The sequence below is a fragment of the Carica papaya genome, chromosome 4 (assembly GCF_054855325.1).
Source record: "Carica papaya isolate Zhongbai chromosome 4, ASM5485532v1, whole genome shotgun sequence".
Taxonomy (NCBI): domain Eukaryota; kingdom Viridiplantae; phylum Streptophyta; class Magnoliopsida; order Brassicales; family Caricaceae; genus Carica; species Carica papaya.
Genome location: NC_142312.1, coordinates 8,201,365 through 8,218,814, shown reverse-complemented (window position 1 = coordinate 8,218,814; position 17,450 = coordinate 8,201,365). Strand labels below are relative to the sequence as shown.

Genomic DNA, 17,450 nt, shown 5'->3' with positions numbered 1-17,450 from the left:
GTGGAGAGGAACCTTTGCATTTTTCCTCTAGCAGTAGGGAACCTTAGGCCCTCGGTTTCACACTGAAGACCAGCACTCACTGTACCTGTTCAACAAAACAAGAGACCTAGGCCAGTGACTCAAGCTCCTCCTCAGATTCTGACAACAGGACGCGGTAGGACTTGCCAGCACTGTGACAAGGATCATAGGGACCGACCTTACTATCGCCTCAACAATACTTGTCGTATATGTGGGAGTGCCCAGTATTACGCGAGAGAGTGCCCGAAGAATCAGAACCAGACCAGACCTCCTATCTAGAGCATGGTTTACGACCTCACTCAGCAAGATACAGAAACCAACGCATACGTGATACAGGGTACGTACACTATCTGTAATCATCTTACATATGTTTTGATTGATACTGGTGCTTCACATTCATTTGTTTCATATGCTTTTATACCAAACTTGAATGTATTACTTGAAAGACTTGATTCTGTATTGTTTGTCTACTCCTGAGAGTATGACGCTATTGGAGATATTATATACAGAGTCTGTATCATAAATATAGCAGATAGGAAATTGAGTGTGGACCTAATAGAGATTAATACGGAGGACTTTGATGTAATCCTAAAAATGAACTAGCTAGCAGTGTATCACGTCACCATAAATTGTTTTCACAAGAAACTTGTATTCAACCCTCCTAATAAAGAGTCATTTGCAAATTAATAAAATTTTTTAAACATTATTCTCTCATGGCAATTTTCCTATTACTAAGTGTTTTAACTCGGCTGTTTTCTTTAAGTAGGCAAACCTAAGAAAGAAATTTTGTATTTGAGAGATTCTGGTAGTCTGAGACTTTCCGGATATGTTCGTGAATGAACTACCCGAACTAGCAGTGGACAGAGAAGTTGAATTCACTGTATATCTTCAGCCAGACACTCAGCCTATTTCGGTTGCCCGTTACCACATGAGTCGTGTTGAGATGGAGGAACTGAAGAAACAGATCAATGAATTGCAGGATAGTGGATTTATCGGACATAATGTGTCCCTTTAAGGTGCTGGAGTCACATTTGCAAAGGAATGGGGATAGGATGTTAAAGTTATGTATTGATTACAGATGATTGAACAAGGTCACGATCAAGAACAAGTACCCCCACCCTGGGATCGATGACCTTTTTGATCAGTTGCAGGATGCCAAAGTCTTCTCCAAAATAGACCTGCGTTCAGGTTACTATCAGGTAAAGATCAAGGCAGAAAACATTCCCAAAACAGTTTTTTAAACCAGGTACGGACACTATAAGTTCCTGTTCATGCCATTTGGATTAACCAACGCACCAATCATCTTCATGGATTTGATGAACAGGGTTTTCAGACAATTCCTACATCAGTTCGTCATTATATTTATCGATAATATTTTGGTCTATTTAAAAAGTAGAGAGAAACATACTCACCATCTGACTCAGGTTTTGCAGATTCTCAAAGAAAATAATTTGTATGCAAAGTTGAGTAAATATGAGTTCTGACTCAAGCAAACTACTTTCTTATGGCACATCATATCAAGAGATGGAGTGTCAGTAAATCCCGAGAAAATTGAGGCAGTGCTCGATTTGGAGAAATTGACCTCAGTCAAAGAGATTCGTAACTTTCTGGGGATGACACGTTATTACCGCAGGTTTGTGGAAGGATTTTCTATCCTATCTGCTCCTTTGACCCGGCTCACAAAGAAGAATGTCAAGTTTGAGTGGAACGATAACTGTGAAATAAACTTTTCAGAACTAAAGAAGCGATTTACTACTGCACTCGTGTTGGCCTTGCCGAGTGAAACATGTGGATACACAGTTTATAGTAATGCCTCCTACCTGGAGTTGGGTTGTGTTCTGATGCAGCATGAGAAGGTCATAGTCTATGAGTCCAGGCAGTTGAAGAGTCATGAGAAAAACTACCCCACCCATGACTTAAAACTTGCCGCGATTATTTACGCATTGAAAACTTGGCGCCATTACTAGTATGGGGAGACTTTTCAGATCTATACCGACTATAAGAGCTTGAAACACATATTCACTCAAAAAGATCTCAACATGTGTCAGACACGATAGATAGAACTTCTAAAAAACTACGATTGCAATATCTTGTATCACCCGGGTAAGCGCAACGTGGTAGCCGACGCACTCAGTAGAAAAAGTGCAGGTATATTAGCTCACCTAATGGTTTCAGAATGCAGGGTAATAGGGACCGCACAACAGGTACAACTTCAAAACTTGAAGAGAGTTACATACTTGGCCCACCTGACTGTTTAACCTGAGTTGATCCAGAGAATAAAGGAAGCTCAATCTGCTGATTCCACTCTAACAGCCCTTAGGAAAAATGCAGAACAGGGAGTAAATTCAAAATTGAGTCTCTGCCGATGGGTTGCTCAGATTTCAGGACAGAGTGTGCGTTTCATGTGATAGTGAGCTAAAATGGACATTATGACAGAGGCTCATAACTCAAAGTTTGTCATGCATCCCAGAAGCACTAAGATATATCAAAGCATGCGACTCTAATTTTGGTGGAACGAGATGAAAAGGGAGATGGCCGACTTTGTTTCTAAGTGTCTTGTGTGTTAGCAAGTTAAGGCAGAGTATCAATGCCCAAGCAGGCTACTTCAGCCATTACCAATTTCAGAGTATAAGTGGGAACACATCACAATAGATTTCGTGACAGGATTGCTTAGGGCACGCTCAGGACATGATGTCATTTGGATAATTATTGACCAACTCACCAAGTCTTCCCACTTCTTGGCTATCAAGATGACCGACTCCTTGAACAAGTTAGCAAGAATGTATATCCGGGAGATAGTCAAGTTACATGGAGTGCCAGTGACAGTAGTATCCGACAGGGACCCTAGGTTCATTTCTCAGTTCTTGTCTAGTTTTCAACAAGTCATGAGAACAAAACTGTCTCTCAGTACTGCATTCCACCCTCAGCCTGATGGACAATCACAAAGTACGATCCGCACACTGGAAGATATAGTCCGAGCTTGTGTTCTTGACTTCGGGGGACCATTGGGATAATCATTTACCTTAATAAAGTTCGCCTACAATAACAGCTACCAAGCAAGTATCAGTATGACTTCGTACGAGACATTATATGGCTGCCCATGCAGATCACCGATCTGTTGGGAAGAGGTGGGTGATAGAAAATTGTTCGGCCCAGATCTTGTGGATGAGACTATAGCCAAAATAGTTAATATCAGGAAGAACATTCAGACGGCTCAGAGTAGGCAAAAGAGTTATGCGGACACCCGGAAGAAGGATTTGGAATTTGAGAAAGATGATCAAGTGTTTTTTAAGGTCACTCATTTCAAGGGAATCAGTAGGTTTGGCAAGAGGGGAAAACTAAATTCTCAGTTTATTGGACCATTTGAAATCTTATACAGAATTGGTACCGACACCTACAGACTGGCACTACCTCCAGAACTATTCACGGTTCAAAATGTGTTTCATTTGTTCATACTACGCAATTACAACTCAGACCCCTCTCATATCTTGGCCTACGAGCCCCTTTTACTCCAGGAGGATCTGTCCTATGAGGAGATACCGGTGGGTATTGTGGACCAAAAGAGCAGAGTACTCCGCAACCGAGAAATTTCTTTTATTAAGGTTTTATGGCAGAATCACACACACAGAAACGCCACATTGGAGCTAGAATAAGACTTCATATCCCAGTGCTCCCAACTGTTTAATTGAGTGAGAGAGAAACAAATTTGAAGAACCAAATTTCTTTTAAAATGGGAGAGTTGTAATACTTCGGTCCGAAATTTGGTCTGAAATTAATTTTAAAATTAAAAAAATATATAAAAATATAATTTTTAAATTTATAAATTTTTATTTAATATAAAATTAGAAAAAAAATAAGTTGTTAACGAAATTGAAAACAATTTTGAAAAAAATGGTTGAAAATTTGGGTTCAGATAGCTTTTTGAAAAAAAAAATTGGAAACTGAGAATCAAAATGCAATTAAGAAAAATTGTGCCACGTAAGACCATCCAATCAGCAGCCCTGACGAACTGGAGCGCGCCTCGTGGCAAGGTACATTGACTCGATGCCACGCGGGAAGCCACGCTGGCAATCCGCGTACCCGCGATTGGATGACCCGAATGCATTCCCCCGCGCGTGGACGGTTCAGATCTGTTCTCTCCTCAAGTGCGATTGGACGGTCGCGGTTAAACACGATGAACAACTCATATTCATTTTCTCTTTAAACGCGATCGTATGGTCGAGATCAAATTGCGATAAACGGTTCAGATTCATTTCCTCTTTAAACGCGATTGGACAGTTGAGATCAAATGCGATGAACGGTCCAGATTTAACAGAGACAAGTATAACTATCTTGCATCACATCGAACTCAAACCCTAGGCGCTAGCCTCCCGCTGGAGAAAAAGAACCATTCGTTCGAGAAGGGAGCCGACCACCGCCCGCTGCCACACCGGAGCCACCTCCGACCGCCAAAAAAGGTAAAAATTCTCTTATCCGCTCGGAATTTGATTCTGAACACCCTGATGATCAAATCAGAGCAAAAAGAACGGCGGATGAGCCGAAAATCGCGGGTAAAGCCCGACGGCGCCGCGGCGGGCAAAACCCAAAACTGCCACCGATGATCCCCCTTCCTATTTCCCGTTTCGTGCGATTTTTCCACTATTGTGTTCACCATTCTGTTTTCTACAGGTTGACCGAAGAAAAACATCCAGCCGTGAAGGTGAGCCGGTAGAGCCACCGCACCAGAAAATTCCGCCGCTCGTAAGTTTCTGTTTTTTGACTTTTTTTGCCAACCGAACCCCCCTAACGTGTTTTCTCGCAGGAATTGGTATAAAATCGGCCAAAACCAGCTAAAACTGGCCAAAAACGGTGAGGGCGAGGCAAACCGCAGCCGCAAGCGGCAGTGTCGTCGCTGGAGCACAGCGGTGCCGCCGTGCCGGAATTTCAAAATTGGGCGGAAAAGATTTTTAACACCGATTTTGGATTTTTTGAGGTATTTATAGGTATAAGAAGCGTGTTTTAATCTCTGCAGAAAAATTCGAAAAAGCCAGGAACCGCCATTAGGCGCAACTGAAAGTTTGGTATTTTGAACACTGAATCGAGTAAGAATCACTCATCTTATTCCCTATTATTGAATTGAAGTTTAATTATCAATAATACAGTATTTTGCGTAATTTAAAAAACTTCGAAAATTAATTACAGGTTACTAATGAAGGCAGAACTGATTTATTATTGTTTGTCATGTTTAACCAATTGTTCGATTTTATAGCTTTAAATGCATGACAATATACTGGAATTGGTAAAATGATTCATTTGTATTTCCTTAATGCATGTATTGTTTGTCTTGCGTTGATTTACGGTTAAATTGTGAAACTGAAAATTAAATGTAAACGGAAAATTGATTGGTTAAGTGAATAAATGAATAATGGCTTTACAAGATATCTTGAGAGATGGTGGACGACCTTGATATATAGGGAACCTTATCGTGAACGTCGTCTCATACCGGACGGGGTATCAAGAATTGGTATTTTTGGCGTTCATACCGAACGAGATATGGAGACGGCCCTTTTCACCCTCATACCGGACGGAATATTGAAGGATGGTATTCTTGGCGCTCATACCGGATGGGGTATGAGAACGACCGATTAATTGATAATGTTGAATAATGATTCATGCGTAATGGGACATTCCTATGGGCCCCCAGAGATACCAGTAGACAAAAAAAGAAAGAAAATTACTGTTCTTCCTCACTTGAATATAAGATTGAAACGTTATTTGGGTTATTGTATATATACATCGATTTTAGAAATCTCGCAAACGGTAAATATATGCAATAAATGATTTTCTTTATGATAAATGAATTTACTTAAATCAAGAGCTCCATTGGTTGTTTTTATTATTTTTACCAACCTTCAATTTCTGTATCGGTAAGTAGTGTGATATTCTTACTGCGTTAATATATCTCACCCTTTCATTAACTACTTCAGATTAAGAGGAACAAGACCCAGATCCCGATCAACAAGAGGGTTGTGAATAGTTCACCATCCGGACTCCCTTCAAAAGCTAGTGAAGGTCGTCCTATAATGCTCAGCATATTGCATTTTATTTATTTTCTTAATTTTATTTATTCTTTTAGAATGATCGTTCTCGTAATCCTATTGAGCATTCTAAATTATTGTGTAAGCAATGTAAACCTTAAACTCTATTGTTTCGCTTCCTCATTTAATTCATGACTTTATTTCCTTTTAAGTTCTGAGTTTTTACATAAGTTCTCTCTATTTACTCTTCCCAATTTCCAAACTAGGTCAGAAAGGCAATAAAAGCCAAAAACACTCTGGCCATAATTTAAAAGGACAGATTAGATGCATATTCAAATTCTCATATCAGTTAAAATTATGCCACACAATCTTCTATAGTGTTACAACAGCAAAACTTGGATGGGAGAGGAGGATTTTGTGGAGATATCAAAGAAATTCAAGAATTCCTATTACCGATAACAGTCCACGATTCTGGGAAACAGATGATAAGATGAGGCATCAAACAAAATTAATAAGGAGAACCTGAAAGAAGATATCAAGAAGCTGTCCTCTTAATGGGCCCAGTTCGTCTCACGGGCACCCATTTCCTGCCAATGGCCCACCGCAGCAGTTACCTCTTTTCACCACAAGGAAGCCTGTCCAAATCAAGCAGAAATGGACACCCATCAAGGCAAACCCAAAATTTATCTCCACTCTATTCCCCTCCATCAAGCATTTACTCCCAGCAACCTCCTGAAGACATTTCAGCAACCACCGGAAGCACAAAGCCGATGGACACTACAGAAGAGCCACCACGAACAGACAGGAGAAAAATCAAATTCATTGTTGTCTGTGTTAACTTCAATCAGATAAGCATGCCCTACAATCAATAGAGATGGAAAAGAAAATACATAATAGTGAACCAGAACCGATTCCAAACATGAACCCCGATCAAGGTCTTTGAAATTGCGCAAAGGAACACTGAACTAAAGAAATTGAGTAATCGGCCCAGTTAAAGTTTAACAAGGACTATAACAGGGAAGATGTCTTTTTATCTGATATGATGGAGGAAGATGGTATGATGAGCCCTGAAATAGAAGAAAACATGAGTTGCTTTGAGAGGGTTCAGGAAGTGTGGAAAGGGCTCCAATTCCTATCTACAGAAAAGGTACAAGAAAGGCAAGTGAGGAAGGAAACAGAGAAACACAGATTGCACGGGACAACCATAAGATGAGTCCTTGTTCTAGCATTGAGCTCACAGTAGCAGCAGACAAGGAGCCAAACTAAAGCTCCTGCAGCCACAATTCACCCTCCTAATGACAATCCCTTTTTCTTAACCAGTCAAAATATTTTAATGAAGCAAGGAGAGGTGAGATACATACACATTCAAGTCAGGGGATTCTACCAAAACCCAACTACAAGATGGGTCTTGGAAGCCATAATGTGTCACTGGATACAAGGAAACCAGAGGAAAATGCCATATTGCCATAAAACCAATTAGAGTGAGTTGCAATAAGGAAACCCCATCTGATCGCATTAACAAATTGGATTTCTGGGTAGTAGTGGAAAGAGGAAAGGGGGTAAGATAGTTATGTCCTTGAGGACCTACACTTGTAGGAAGAAAACAGTGGAAGAGGAATTAGGAATGTGACTTAGAAAATTCGTACAAAGGAGAGGGAAAATAACAAGGGAGATGAGGGTATGAGATAAGGAGGAAAATAAAAGAGGTCTTGGGTAGGGTAAACCGGACACAGCCATGCTCCAAGAAATGAAAAAACAAGAGATAGGAGAGTAGTCATTAGGACATCCAGGAGACCCAAACTAGGGAATAGGAAGCTACTCCATCTGGTGCTTCAGAGAGAATCTTAATCAATTCGGATACAAGAGTAGCAACAAAAATAGACATGTTATAAGGGAATTCTTCTTTGTCTGCCCTGTAAACATAAAAGGAAAGATCGTTGGTGGATTACCTGTGTCTACGAAGCAACTAGGTACAAAGAAAGGTTATCCTTTTAGGAGGAACTATCATATCTGGCTAGTCTTTCTAATCCTTTTTTACGCATAGGTGGTAATTTTAACATGTGTATTTTTCCATGGAAAAATCAGGCGGTCGTAGAGGAGTGACAACATCCATGCTGAATTTTAACACCTTTATAGATGAGTGTGACCTAAGAGACCTGCCCTTGAATACTGCTGAAAGCACATAGTCTGCGAATAGATAGGGAGTAGCTTCCTCTCGTTTGGATCATTTTTTGGTTTCTAAACAACGGGATGGCACTTTCCTAAATACAGACTAGTAAATCCTCCCAGGACCAATCTCTGATCATTTCTCAATCCTACTTGAATCCCAGCAGGTAACTTGGGAACCAACCACTTTGAAGTTCGAGAATATGTGGGTTGCAACACCTGGGGTTTAAGGAGGTGGTTCAAAGAGCGCAGAAGATGAGAATGGAGCAAATTGGAGGGATGGTTCATGCACAAACTGAGAAACCTGAAGGATGATATTAAAAAGTAGAACAAAGAAGTTTTTGGGAATGTTTTCTTGAAGAAGGCAGGGATATTAGAAGAATTGAGGGATATGAATAAAAGGAAAGAAGGGGACAACATCTCTGAGGACCAAAAGAGGAGACTAATAGAACTTGAGAATTAATTCGATGTGATATCGATTCCAAAGGAATGATGCTGGAGGCAAAGACAAAATTGAGATGGGTAAAGGATGGGAATGCCAATACTAGCCTTTTTCATAGGATGGTAAATAGATGGAGAAGGAAGAATGTTATCAAGGAACTCAAACTCGACAATGGCCAGAAAGAGAAGAAGTGTGGTTATTGGTCGAGAGATCACAAAGTATTCAGAAGAAAATAACTATAGGCCTTTTATTGAGGGAATCAAGGGGACCCCTAGCCTTTGGATAAAGCTAAGAGCATGAAGAGACCCTTTAAGGAGGATGGGATTAGGTGGACGGCGTGGGATTTGGACAAGGACAAAGCACTAGGCCCTGATGGATTTCCTATTGAGTTCTTTAAGGATAATTGGGACATCATAAAGGTGAAGTTGATAGTTTTTGACGAGTTTTTCATTAATGGGAGAATTTGAAAAAGCATGAACTCTGCCTTTATTACCTTAATCCCCAAAACAAGATAGGTCCAAGAAGATGTCCTATTTTAGGCCAATAAGCCTAGTGATAAACGTTTATAAAATTAGAGCATAAGTTCTATCCCTCAGACTAGTGAATCTCTTGATCAGATAATAGCCATTCATCAAAGTGCATTTATGGGGAGTAGACAGATTCTAGATGCAGACTAGTGCCAGACGATTTTGTGGATTATACTAGGAGATCAAAAGGGAAAGGCTTAGTTTAAAACTTGACTTCGAGAAGGCGTATGATCAGGTGAATTGGAGATTTTGAATAGGTTAATGGAAAGAAAAAAAGGTTCGGGTTTAGATGGAAAAAAAGGATATAGGGATATTTGACTACCTTTAGTTTTGCAGTGATAACTAATGAAAAACCACAGGATTGAGTCATGGCCCCTAGAGGTTTGGAATAAGGGAATCCTTTCTCTCTCTTTCTTTTCACTCTACTGGTTGATGTTCTGAGTAGAATGATCTCTAAGCCTGAGAGCAGGGCATATGTTAAGGGCCTGCGACTAGGTAAGGATAAAGTTGAGATATCATACCTCCAGTTCACTGATGGACGAAGCATGATAATCAGTTCATTTTAAAGATTCTAATTCCCATTCAAGTGTCTGAAACTATCTTGGGTCTTAAGATAAATCTGGGTAAGAGTGGACTTATTGGGATTAATGAGGAGAAGGCCATAATTGACAAGTTAGTGACAGAAATAGGCTGCAGCAAATTGGAATTTCCTTTCATCTATTTGGGGTCCCATCAGGGAGCAACCCAAGGAGCATACACTTTTGGAGATGGTTGAAAACAAGATAGAAAAACGGTTGGAGAGTTGGAAGGGTAGCATATTCACTTTAGGGGATAGAGTTACAATGATTCAGGCATGCCTAACAAGTACCCTTTTGTATCACTTATCCCTGTTTAAGATACCTGGAGGGGTAGCAGAGGAATGAGAGACACATGAGAAGGTTCCTTTCGTCTAGGGTTGGGGAAACAATTCAAGGATCATCTAGTGAGTTGGTAAATACGTGGAATTTTTTTAAAAAAATTTCCTTCAATAATATTTCATTTTTCTCTGAAGTCTCAAAGGCATGCCTAAAGTTTATCAAATTTGATGAAACCTAAACTGCAATTAGACAGTCCGATATTACATTTCTTCAGAAGCATAAAGATATACTTACAATATGAAGTTCACATTTCCTTTTATTAATTTATTCTAACATCAAAAGAAGTTCTTTCTTTTTTGGGAGGAACGACCAGCATCAAAAGTTTAAGCATAACGTGGAAATCAATTAAACTTCAACATAAAGAAAATGAAGAAACAATAAGCAAATGGGAAATTGAGAAAATACCTGGGTTCGAGAAGAACCATAGGATTACGGCACAGAGAAGGAGGACAAGTGGGATAACGTGGATAGCATTCTCGGCAGATCTGAGACGAGCCATCTCTTTCTTGGCCGCATGGGAGAGGGGATCGAAGGTGGGGAGTCGCTCATGTTGCAGCAGCGATTGGTGCTTTTGTTGTTGAGTAGGTTGTTTGGAATTATGCGATTGTGATGGCGATGAATTGATGAAAAACTGACCCGATACCCGAGAATTACTGGAAGATCTGTGCATCGCCGATTCTTTTCTTTGGAATCGCAGACGCAGAGAGAACGGGACGCGGGTAAAAGTCTTGGATTCTTGTTCGTTGTTTGTTCATGGAAGAAAGAATACGGCGCCAACAATGACAACTTGTAAAATGGAACAATATTTTTGGGTTTAATAAAAATTTATTCTACCCTCAAAAAAATAAAAAATTCAATTAGGCTGGAGAGCTGGAACCTAAAACTTTGGTTTAATTTTTTAACACATTGTAAAGATGTCCCATTGATTTTGACGGGCAAATTAATTCTTTTATTATTTTTAAATATTTAAATTATTATTTACACTAATCTTTTATTTTTTTTAGTGTATCTAATTTTAAAAAATATGTATTAATTTTTATTTGTTAAATGTCACTAACAACATTAATGAATTTAATATGTAATAATAAATTAAATACGTAATTATTTTTAATTAAATAAGTTGCTAATATATAACTTGTAGTTTTGCTTTTTTTCAACTATTTTTTATTAAAAAATTAAAAAAAAAAGAAGTTTCCTTCTCCTTCAATTGGCACCATGAGCAATGCCACAACATTTTTTTTTTATTTTTTAAGATAATTTTATTTTTTTAGTTTTTAAATTTTTATTAAAAATAAATTATTTTTGTAAATCAAGTGGTATTTAAAATATGATTTTACCTACTCAAACTAATTGCATATCTAATTTGCTACTGTAAGAAACATCTGCTAATAATATTTAATATATGAGTTAATACATATATTTTTTTAAAATAAAAAATTAAAAAGTAAAAAATTAATACATAGAATATTTATGAATCTAAATTTGTAACAATACAAATCCTAATTTACTCTTTTAAATGTTAATTTTTCCAGCCGTACGATCTTGTTAAATTGAATCCGAACAGCTCGGATCGCATTGTATGAGCACGATCCAACGACTCTTAATCAAAGGCGATCGAGCGGTCCAAATTCAATTTTGCAAGATCAAACAATTGGAAAAATTAACATTTAAATGAGCAAATTAGCATTTCAGAAGAGAAAGAATAACCATAATAGTTATTAGATGTGTAGAACTCGTAAAGGTGTTCAAGTTTATATATATTTTCTTCATATTCTAGAGATTATCGTATTATTTTTTAAATTTTATATTTTGATTTTATATTATGTGTATATAAATATTATTAATATCGTATAAAATGTTAGATTTTATGTTAAATTGTTGAATTATGCACGTACATGTTTTCTAAGCTTATTTGATAAGAATGATATGAATAGGGTTGCGCTTTATTATTGGAGTTCGGGGTGTTACAAAACTAAATTATATTATAATGATTAAAAATTATATTGTATAAAATTTAATGTGAATCGGAACATTTTCAAGTTTAATTGATATTTTTTGAATAAAGAATTTTTATCATCATCTTCTAGTTAAATAAATTGTGAATTTTACAAATGAATTTCACAAAAAATTTTAATTTATTATATGCATAGTTTTAATATAATTACAAAGAAACGCATATCATTAGTTGGACTTTATGATTATTATTTTAAATACATAAATATTATAAGAAACGTGCAAAGAGTACAAAATAAATTATTATTTTTGCAAAGAATGTGGTAATCAGGTGCACTTATTTTCAAGTTTAATATTATAATAATTGAAGTGCACTTATTTTTTGGTTTTATGCACTTTTTTCTTTTACTCTAAAGTTTTGGTAAATGCACTTCAATTATTATTTCAAATATTGTTGGATGCACTTTTTTGTACATGATATATAAAGCCCACCAGGCCCATTAGAACAGCCCATTGAAAAAGGTCATTAGCTAAATGGGCTTGTCCCGACAAGTACTAACATCGATACATATTATATAATATGATAATTAATGTATCAACTTTACCTTAATTATAATCTTTCCCAAATTTTATATTAAAAAAGTTAACTTTATCATATCAAAGAATATTTATTTTTGAAGCATCATTATTTATTATATTTTATTATTTGATAATTATATAATACGTATCAAGTGCTGAAGTGGGCAATTTGGTAATTTCACACAAGTGCCCCACAGATGGCAACTTCCTGGTTAGTGTTGCCACGTCATCACCCAACTACGTGCATTTAAATCAAACATTTGGGCGACGGTCTCTCCTTTCTATAAACATCCACAAATATACCAACTCTTTTCATTTCCTTCCATCTCTCTCTCTCTCTCTCTCTCTCTCCTCCGGCGACGACTCTCAATTATCGGTCAAATTTTTCGCCGGAACCTCAACACGTCTCTTGTTGCTTCCCCAAAGTCTTCTCAATCAATCGATCCAAACGCCGCATACAACCATGAACCCTGAATAGTAAGCTTCGATTTGCCCTTTAATTTGTATTGTCACTTCTGGCTAATTCCTTTGCTTTTTTTTTTTTTCTCTTGCTAGTTTTTGAGTATCGTTTTGGTTTCGATTTGATATGTCGGGATCTGCGGTGGTTGTTCGCAATTTTTTTTTTTTTTTAAAAAAAAGATGTCGGTGGCTGGTTTGGTTTTGTTCGCTTTGGGGAATTATTTTTGAAGTTATTATTTACTTTTTTTTTGTGTGGGTTATTCCATTGGTTATAAATGATCGTTTTGATTGGTCAGATCTAGGCAGTTCGATTTAGATCGCTGACCGGAGTTTAATTTTGATACGGCGATGTGATTATTGATAAGCAATTACATATTTATAGGTATTATTGAATTTCGTTTGTTTTTAAGTTTTCCGTGGATGGAGTGGTAACTATTTATGGGAATTGAAGATTTGGTTTTAAGATTTTAGTGATAATTTGAAAAGAATTTGTTAGCAGATTTGCTTAGTCGGCTCATTATTCAACCAGAAGAATAGAGTATTTGATTGAGTTTTTGGACCAAACTGCCATAAGTAATTGATTGCGTAGTCATTTTATATGTGCTAAATCATATATGTTGGTTGGATTTATTTTTTATGCGCTTATTCTATTTTCTGGGTGTGTTTGTAGGAGTCACTTTGGTCTTTTTGAGTACACATCTCGCACGACCCTTGGATCTGTTTTTGTATTTCTTGATTCTCTGAATATCTTAACTGAATGTTGTCATAGTTGTGGCCACTGTTTACAGAATTCTTGGTGTGGAATACTTGATGACAACATAATGTAAGGTTCTGTTGATTCTCTCTGTTTTCATTTTTGCAGTGATTATTTGTTTAAGCTTTTGCTCATTGGAGATTCTGGTGTTGGAAAATCATGTTTGCTTCTGAGGTTTGCTGTAAGTTCCTACTGCTTTTTTTTATCTTGGAAATCATCCTTGCAAATTAGCCCTAAAGTCTTGTTGCAAGTTAGGACTGAATTAGGCATTAACTTGACTTGAAATATGTGTGTTACCTAATTGTAACAAAAGACTGTTCAATGCCAATTTGTAGTGCTGAATATAGTTCGGGATTAAGAGATTAAGATAGTGATTATCCAAAGTAATTTATACAAGTTCAGAATTAATATATAATTCAACATGTTCCAATATTAAGAAATATTGGATTGGAAAAGTCGTTTAACTATTTGAAATATTTTATAGTTTGAAAAATAGAGTAATATGTTTGCTTGTGATTCTGATTATTTGCTTATAATGTAGTAGCATGTCTCAATCAAACTAGAAACGTAAAAAGTAATTGAAAATATTCTCCACTCCCTACTCCCTCATCCTCGAGCTCTCTTCTGCTCTTTTTATTTTTGATGTACTTGTGGCTAGTTGTGTCCATATGCTGCAGTCAAACACTTGGCTAATCCTAGGTTAAGTCATGTCTGTATGTTGTCTGAATAGCCGATGTCTAATCAAGCAGCATTGTGTGAAATTTAGCTTATATCTCTCCAACCTGGGCCAGAATCCAAGTCCACCTATTAATTATTATTATTTGATTTTTCACGATAATAGTTCCTCATAATTAGGCCTTTTCATGGGTTTGGCCGGGTTTTCCTTTCTATATTAATTGGTTTTTCTAGTTTCCAGGCACGGCCCAAAAAGTTACGTCTCATTCTTGTTACCATTTCTGAAAATAATTATAATACAGAAAATGATTTCTTTTTTAATTAATTGCCATAATCAATGGCAAAACTGTTTATTATGTCTATTCTGACATATATATGTGTGTGTGTGTCTATAAGTATATGTAGGGTCTGGTTGGATTGGACTTTAAAATAAAATTACCAAGCCAAGCCCAAATTTTGATTGGCCTAAAAGCTATATACATATTTATCTGGTCCACAAATATATTGGGATTTTAAGTTAGCATGGATCATCAGGCTAATGGGTATATTTGCTTGGGAAAGTTATAATGATTAAACATTTGCAATAGAGAAAGGACTTGGGATGGCTGTTCCAGGTCTATTAATGCAAACCAAATTCTCATAAGCACTTATTACTAAGATTGTGATGTAACTGCTTTTGGATTTTTCTTGCTAGAGAGAATATAGTAACATTTGTTATTTTCTGCAAAACAGGATGATTCATATCTGGATAGCTACATCAGCACCATTGGAGTTGACTTTGTAAGTCATGAGTGCAAGTTGTTCTTGTTATACTATCTATACTATAAGTACATCGAAGTAATTCTCTATTATATGCTATTTTGCAGAAAATCCGGACAGTTGAACAAGACGGGAAAACCATCAAGCTTCAAATTGTAAGTTTCTGAATTCTGTTTTCCTTGCTCGCTTTGCCAGGATTTAAATAAAAATTGGGGGTAGAGTTTTTTAAATAAAGTTCGATTCCTATTTTTTGAAGAATGCAGCGAGAAGCTCCAGTTTTATATATATATATTTCTCCGGTTATATTAGTAACAAATGGATTTATAGTAATTGTGAATTCATTTGTAAATTTTTTTTAAATATCTGAATAGTTACAAGCATAGGAACTCAAAACTCCAGATCAATTCTAAGTGCAAAAAGTAACTCATTCCAATTTCCATCAAGATTTTTGAATTTGGAAATGAGTGGTGGTATCTTGAAAGAGAAGTAGCCATGAACGATAAACATATATCTTACAACACCCAAAAAAAAAAAAAGATCAAAATGTTATGACACTATAGAGATTTACTAAAGAAAGCTATTGAATTCGATAAATCTTTTATGGTTTATGATTTCCTCCAAATATAAGTTTTCAGTTACAAATGAATTCTTTATGGAATTCATTATTTATCTGGAAATGGAATAAATTGTTGATTTGACCAAATGCGAAATGAGAGTGAACATTATATTTTCTGCTCAATATTCCATTTGTTTCGGAAGTATTATCTATTTTACTTTTTTGATAGTTGGTCTTCTTGTCTCTGCAGTGGGACACTGCAGGCCAAGAACGTTTTAGGACAATCACTAGCAGCTACTACCGTGGAGCTCATGGCATCATTGTAAGTTCTGCATTTCTATTTTCTGCTTCTTAGCTTTTTCATGTTAAAAGGTGGTTTCTCATAGTGACTTGTTGCATAGGTTGTATATGATGTCACCGACCAAGAAAGCTTCAACAATGTCAAGCAATGGTTGAACGAAATTGACCGCTATGCCAGTGAAAATGTGAACAAGCTTCTAGTCGGGAACAAATGTGACCTTACATCCCAAAAAGTTGTATCCTATGAGACTGCTAAGGTAAAATTACATGACCATGTTCCTTATTGGGTATCTGTTAAAAAGGATTTTTTCTCTTAGCTCTCCCCATTTTTCAGGCATTTGCGGATGAAATTGGAATACCCTTCATGGAAACCAGTGCCAAAAATGCCACAAATGTTGAGCAGGCTTTCATGGCCATGGCTGCAGAGATCAAGAATAGGTATTCTGTACTATTGGTTGCATTTTCACTGTTTAAAATGGGAAGCAAAAGTGATATAGAAATGTCTAGGCTTTCAAAAGGATGCTTTCACATTTGAAATGAGGGTGGCTCTTGTTCTTAAATATTATGGTTTGTGTATGCAGGATGGCAAGTCAACCAGCCATGAATGCCAGGCCGCCAACAGTGCAAATTCGTGGACAACCTGTCAACCAAAAGAGTGGCTGCTGCTCCTCGTAAAGTGGATTAGTGTTTGTGGGCCATGACATTTATATGCGTTCTTTGTGGGATGTAAAACTAGTTATATTTCTTACTGGTTTGGCCAGAAGGAGTATTGTGATTTGCTCATGTCAGATATGTCATCTCTTTGCTAAAAATTTTATTCTTTTCAATGTATTTCATTCTTAAAAACATTAAGCATTTCTATAAAGTAGGAATATCCGTTAATAGCATTATTTGATTTATTCTGTCTTCTTCCCTTGGATGCATGCAAAATCTTCGTTGCCATGTAGTATCATCATGGCTGAACGAACAAACATGACTTGGTCTATCCTCTAGTTGGGGGCGGAAAGGCTCCTCTGGGATGTGGATGCAAAGCTTTGTCTCTACTCATCCTCTTTTTATGAACCTCTGCTGGTTATTAAAGGAAACAATAAAAAAACTACAAAAGCCATGTCTTTGTATTCAATTGATCTTGTCAATGAATGTCCATGGAGCAGAGATTGCCATCCTGCATATTTCTGGCTCTACTGTTGTCAGATCAGAAAATGAAGAAGGAAAAGTAATCACGCCCAATTCAAGATTAGATTCATGCATTGTTTCTTGTTGAAGTCTCTAGTATGAACCACAATTTGCTCAAATCTCAATTCATCCAGTGCATTTGCTTGTTGGCC

At 36.8% G+C, this 17,450-nt stretch overlaps 2 protein-coding genes across 3 annotated transcripts; one reads left to right on the top strand and one right to left on the bottom strand.

Annotated features, from left to right (window-relative positions):
• Positions 1–3,922: 3,922 nt before the first annotated feature.
• Positions 3,923–10,898, bottom strand: LOC148266242 (uncharacterized). The gene is made up of 2 exons (XM_088217705.1): positions 10,493–10,898; positions 3,923–6,812 (listed from the first exon to the last, which is right to left on the bottom strand). Exons 1-2 carry the CDS (start codon positions 10,755–10,757, stop codon positions 6,751–6,753), a joined length of 327 nt encoding a protein of 108 aa, XP_088073831.1. The 5' UTR covers positions 10,758–10,898; the 3' UTR covers positions 3,923–6,750.
• A 2,004-nt stretch (positions 10,899–12,902) lies between these two features.
• Positions 12,903–17,009, top strand: LOC110818531 (ras-related protein RABD2c). 2 transcript variants are annotated; one of them, XM_022047440.2, is made up of 8 exons: positions 12,903–13,096; positions 13,941–14,013; positions 15,240–15,287; positions 15,374–15,421; positions 16,073–16,144; positions 16,224–16,379; positions 16,457–16,560; positions 16,704–17,009. In XM_022047440.2, the coding sequence occupies exons 1-8, from the start codon at positions 13,083–13,085 to the stop codon at positions 16,795–16,797; spliced, it is 609 nt and encodes a 202-aa protein (XP_021903132.1). In that variant the 5' UTR covers positions 12,903–13,082; the 3' UTR covers positions 16,798–17,009. The 2 variants fall into 2 exon arrangements, with proteins under 2 accessions (XP_021903132.1, XP_088073830.1); XM_088217704.1 differs by having other exon boundaries at positions 12,939–13,096; positions 16,052–16,144.
• The last annotated feature ends 441 nt before the right edge of the window (positions 17,010–17,450 follow it).